The 5,690-nt window shown below is 38.9% G+C and overlaps 1 protein-coding gene across 1 annotated transcript; it reads left to right on the top strand.

The window, feature by feature from the left end:
- The first annotated feature begins 1,345 nt into the window (after positions 1-1,345).
- On the top strand, positions 1,346-4,662 carry LOC148835369 (transient receptor potential cation channel subfamily A member 1-like). Its single transcript, XM_088917364.1, has 4 exons — positions 1,346-1,526; positions 2,138-2,331; positions 3,210-3,338; positions 4,335-4,662. Exons 1-4 carry the CDS (start codon positions 1,346-1,348, stop codon positions 4,590-4,592), a joined length of 762 nt encoding a protein of 253 aa, XP_088773490.1. The 3' UTR covers positions 4,593-4,662.
- Positions 4,663-5,690: the final 1,028 nt, after the last annotated feature.

Below are 5,690 nucleotides of genomic sequence, written 5' to 3'. Positions count from 1 at the left end.
CTCATAAGGCTTAGTAAGGTTAGTGTTGTGCGCGCAGGCGCGATAGCTTGCGAGTTCCAGGACCTTGGACAGAGCAAGAGAGGCTTCAGGATACGACAACGGCGATTTTATCAACCTTTTAATAAACCTTAGTAATCTCGATTATCACAATTTGGGTTTTTTGTTGGACATGGTTAAAACCAACAGTATTTCCGCTCGGTAGGCCACAGACAACTACATACGATACGATGCTTTAAAACAAAAGCAGCAGAAGCACATGATGTCCAAATAAATAGAGCACTGCCTTGAATTCAGATGGCCTCTGTTTCTTTAATTTGTTAATACTTCGTAATAACGGTTGCAAAAAAGAAGGAGTCTTGACAGAAAACGTAACTGTAACCCTTTTTCAGAACCAAATGGTGATATTATAAATCAAAATAAGTGATTTTGGAGGTGAAAGGAGAACAGTATGTTGTTTTTGACACTGCTGACTAGCTGTTAAAATATTACATCATTTAGGTATCAAGCGACACGTACTAATGGAAATATATGACAAACAGGTAAGTAATATTTGTTGCATTCTATTTAATATGGTTCAGCAAATATATTCATTGCGTTACAGTAATAAAAATGTATAGAGAAGATCATGTGTATTCAATGATGTTTCTTTACATTTTTTATGAACTCGGTATCATGGTGTTTTTTTATTTTTTTTGTGTTACTGGAGAAATCATTTTGATTTTCGGAATTTAACCTAATATTGCATTGTTAGGTTATTCGTAGCGTGAACGCTCTTTTTTGAAAAAATGGATTCAGCACAATAATTAATGCTTTCCTAGGTAAAGCAAATATGTATCGATAACATTGCTTAAGAAGGGATTAAAGTTCAAATTACGGAATACATCAAAATGCAGCGATTAAAATGAGAACAGAAGTAGTAGGCAACAGAAGTGCATTTAACTATTCATGTAATAAATGTCGTGTTCTTTAGAAACAACACAGAAGGCCGGTTCTGTTGATTGTAGCTGTCCGCTGAGGACTGCGCGGTTATACCGTTCTCGAAATAAAATGTCGAATGTAATTTTTTTTTAAAATGCATGAATGCAAATTGTAAATTTGATCTTATTCGTCGCTTAATCTTCTTTATGATTAGCGACAGAGTTAACAGTTCACTTTTGCGAAGCTCTTGGAAATAATACATCAAGAGGGAGTATTTCTGGGGGAAACAGTTGCAGAGTTATCAAATGCTGGAAATATTGTACTGCACACATGGACCAGCGGCAGGAGTAAAAACCACTCATTACACAGTTTGCTCTTGCAGGTAGATGATACTGAAGTGCAAGTTCCGTGGTGCTAGGTGAACGCAATGGGTTTCTACATCAGTTCCTTATCAAGAACGGACATCCGGTGTGTAAAACCGCCGTCCACCACGCAGCAGGCCCGCCGCTACCAGACTGCACCCAACTATAATTACAAGTGGACAGACGTCCACTATGAGGCCAGCCGTGGAAATGTGGAAAAACTGCGTACTCTTCTTCTCACATCAGGTACAGTAAGTCGATCAGAAAGGTTTTCCCTTCAAGGATATCTACACAATTACTGCTGTAATTCAGGTGTATTCTACAATCCGAAGAGTGTAGCATTATACAACATTACAGGTTCCTATTTTTTAATTACTATGCTTGTTATCTTTCTTTACATTTTTTCAAAGACATACAAGTTAACAAATTCATGTCAGCCTAACACACTATCTTTCAAGATTATAGCTTGCATTCAGTGTGTTATGGCTGTCCTGGCTTAACATCTCACTCAACTGGTCAGTCAGATCCAGCTTTGGAGTGTCTCTGCATGCTGCAGGCAAGACCAGGGGGACAGCTGGTCAGCTCATGGGGACACCTGTCTGAAACACAGATTGCTTTCTGATATCCTAACAGTGAGACCAGTGGGCCCAACACATATTTTCTAAATTGCTCAGCTGGATGTGTACTGGAGGCAGGTCTCTTATAAACTTGGACTAGTACATGGGAGTCCCTAACAGTACATTTTGCAAAACTCCCCTATTTGCTGTACAAGAAGACAATAATTTAATTCTTAAAATGAAGAGCCCTAGAATAGGCTCTGTTGTGGTCTTCTCTGACTGTGGTTTGTGTTCCTTCAGGAAAAGAGCAGGTGGACCAGAAGGATTACTATGGGAAGACGCCTCTGTATTGGGCTGCATACAAGGGGCAGAAGTCTTCCTTGATGCTTCTGCTAAAACATGGGGCAAACGTGAACAGTCAGTGCAAGCATGGTAGTACCCCACTTCACGCTGCTGTAGGCTTGTTCCCAGAGTGTGCCCTGTTGCTGATACAGGTGGGTGAACCTGGTATAAGGTAGATCCATTTCCTGGATCAACCTTGATCTGCCAGATGGATACATTTTTTATATCTGTTTGGCGGGTTAGAAACGAGATGTTTTTCTTTCTTTTCACTCATCTTTTTTCCCCAAAATAGGGGTTCCTCACCTTAATCCTCTTGAACTTTTTATGTATATGTAGAGATAATGCACTGCTGCCCTTACAATCAGTAAAAGGCTAACGATCTAAAACATCATGTTTCTATTGCTTTGTTTTACGAAGATCACTCGTTAAAATATTTGCTTTGTGCTTAGAATAAGCACCACATACTGTAGATCAGAAGAGACAAAGCAAAAGCATCAAAGGAAACTCAATTACAAACATTCACAGCACAGCTGTTTTTGTACAGTCAAAGCACTCTAACAAAGAAAAGAACTTCAGATGTTTGACCTGAAATTTGAACTTCGATGTAGTATTACGTAGGTTTGTTGATCCTCGTTCATGATGAATTGAAACTTGTCATCTGGGAGGATTTCAAGGTTGTGTTATTAGGTGGTGCCACTAGGCTTAGGAACAGCTTCAAAAATATGGCATCGTGTGTCATAAACAGCTAAATGCACAATGCCTCAGAACTCAATGCTCCTCTGCACTTCTGACTTCCAATGTTTATGAATTTGAATTCCAATGTACACGTACATATGGTAATAAACTACTCTACTCTAAAGGTATTCGGTGACAAATATAAGCCACAAATTCTCTTCCATTGTAGCTGTGTCTATTGCAGTGACTGGGCCTGAGATTAGTATTTGAAGAGGTAATAAATGTTTATGGAAACAATTTGAGATGAGTATATCAACTTGAGACTGTATATCAGCTGTTCCTGTGTTCTCTTCAGCATGGTGCAGATGTCGATCTTCCAGATATCTGGGGCGTGACTCCTATGTACCTGGCTGCCTGCAGCGGGCAGATTGAATGCATCCAGCTACTCGTAAAAGCAGGGGCTAAAATCACCTACAAGAACAAGGTGGGGGAAAAAATCATTGTGTTCTTCTTAATGAATGCCAAGAGTTGTGTTTTTAATAACAGATATTTAAAATATTAGAAGGCCAATGAGTAGGTATGGGTTGAATCTAGCGATGTCTGATTTTGGCTCATGGTCTAACCGAAATTACAGACGTCCTGCTAAATGCAAGTTCTAGCCTGTACCATGAAGGCTGCATTTTGCTTACCAGAGTTTATTTGCACCCATACAGAGGAAAACCTCAATCAGGCATCAGTTTACATTTGAGTTTGGGTCAGTTTTAAATGGGTATTTTTGTCAGTGGGATCCTTTATATGTTGGTTGTTTTAAAACGTCTTTCAGTATGAAATCTCATAATCTCCACAAAAACATGTTTTTTTTAAATACTATTGTTATTGTAGTAGTATTGTAGGCCTTGGGTCAGTTTATTGATTTCATAGATTGATAAGTCATTATTGCACAATTTAAACTAGTCTTATTGTGTACTGTACATTTCTAACATTCTCATATATAATTAAGCTGGAAACCTTTTGTCACCATGACTAAAGACAAACAAATATATAATAATAATTGTTTTATTACATAATGGCTATTTGAGAGCAGTAGGCAAATCAAGTATGATATCTGTTCACATTTTTCAATTGTTAATCAGTTCAGTTGCTACAGCTTTTTTGCAGATTGAAACATCTTCAAGGTGTTTTCCTACTTGATTAAGAGATGTAGCCCACTGTCTAACCAAAATTTGAATATATTATGGACCACATTTACTCCACATTTTAGAAGATTGCTGCTGCAGTTAGATCTTTAACGTTTCTAAAAAGCATATCATTTGATCAGAATTAAAACAATTGGTGTGGCTCAGACTTTGAAAACCTCTGACCGTTGATTTGTTCTGTGTGCACAAAGGGCAACTGATAAGGTTAAGCAGCCTATTTGTTCTTGGTAGCGTTGAGCCAAGAGAATTCACTGAACTGTGTGTGACTTCTTCTCCTTGTGAAGAAAACAGGGGAGGCTCCTAAACAGCTGGCCTCCAAGATGGCCCTGATTTCCTGGATCGAGAGCTACCAGAAGGAGCCCCGCTCCCTGAAGCACATTTGTCGCAAGGGGATCCGAGATGCTCTGGGCCCCAGCAGGATCACAGCCCTCCACACCTTCGACATCCCCTTATGTCTCAAGGAGTACTTGATGTTCAAGGATCTGCAGCTTCAGGACTCCCCTCAAGCAGGAATACCTAGAACACCAAATGAAGGGTGTTAATTGGAGAAGGGATTCCTAGCGGACTGAACCCTTGATAAAGACAGCATTCACTCCTGCTGGAAATATGACCAGGAAACAAAACACAGGAGAGTGGCAGGTGTCTGTCATGGAAGGAACACCATATTGAAAATGCCTCACTTGTGGTCTTTTCCTTGCTAAGCTATCCCCATTTCCCAATAATGTTGATCATTTTTTATTCTGGTTATGTCTCTGATTTATATCAAGGTTTTCACTATGAATGAAGTGCTTTATAGGTAGGAAGGAGTTTGCTTCATCCACCACTGAACTGTAGTGCCATGTGAGCACAACAACAGCACTTTTACACCTAATCCTTTTTACAGCTAATCCAACAGGGGCAAACAAGAATGTTAAGGTTAAGCTTAGCCAGTTAAATTAGATGGGTTAGTTCAGATAGTATAAATGAAGAAAGAATGAGTGTGTATTTTAGCTTCGACCTTAGCATTAGCGTTTAGTTCAAATTTCTCTTCCAAAAAGCTAATTGTTTGGAATCGCTTGTCCTTACCTGATTTTCCATAGATTCCTCCTGCCAACAAGGCACTGCCTGGCTTAAATTCAGAGATGCAACAAAATCAGGCTTTAATAAAGGAGCTATAAATGTGAAGAGACAAATACTGTATACGAGTAGTGCTGATTTGAGCTAAGCTGTGGCACCAAGCTCTCCGCTCTGTTTATGATGTGGTGTCAGTTAGATGCTCGACAGACTGTTTACAAAACGAATCAAACCAGCTCATTGACCTGACTCTGATGTGTTGCTGGTTTTCTCAGTAAGCTAGGATGAAGTGTATGTTGTAAGCAAATCTATTGACAATGTTATGGATGGGGAAAGTCTCAGTTATCATCATCCTATACCAAACTATTTGAGTAATTAGATGCTAAATATTTTTTGCTTGTTGTTTTCTTTTTAATAAACACTCATTAACCCAAAGTAAATGGTAGTCTTCATCACCTGTGGTTTAAAGATGTATGGTGTGTGGTATGAAACTGAATGTAAGATAGACTTTTTAATCTTCTCAAGTCCTGTGTGAACATTATCGAGTTAAGCAGAGTACTACTGAGCACTACTGTATGTAACATTTT

Source organism: Atractosteus spatula, chromosome 5, assembly GCF_055471065.1.
Source record: "Atractosteus spatula isolate fAtrSpa1 chromosome 5, fAtrSpa1.hap1, whole genome shotgun sequence".
Lineage (NCBI taxonomy): Eukaryota > Metazoa > Chordata > Actinopteri > Semionotiformes > Lepisosteidae > Atractosteus > Atractosteus spatula.
Note: the sequence above shows the minus strand (reverse complement) of the source record. Positions and strands in the feature narration are given on the sequence as shown.

Bases quoted from the DNA above. Each gene is read 5' to 3' on its own strand.
- LOC148835369 (XM_088917364.1), top strand. From the start codon at position 1,346: ATGGGTTTCTACATCAGTTCCTTATCAAGAACGGACATCCGGTGTGTA. The intron at 2,332-3,209 runs GTGGGTGAACCT...TGTTCTCTTCAG, and splicing joins GTGCCCTGTTGCTGATACAG to CATGGTGCAGATGTCGATCT. The intron at 3,339-4,334 runs GTGGGGGAAAAA...CTCCTTGTGAAG, and splicing joins AAATCACCTACAAGAACAAG to AAAACAGGGGAGGCTCCTAA.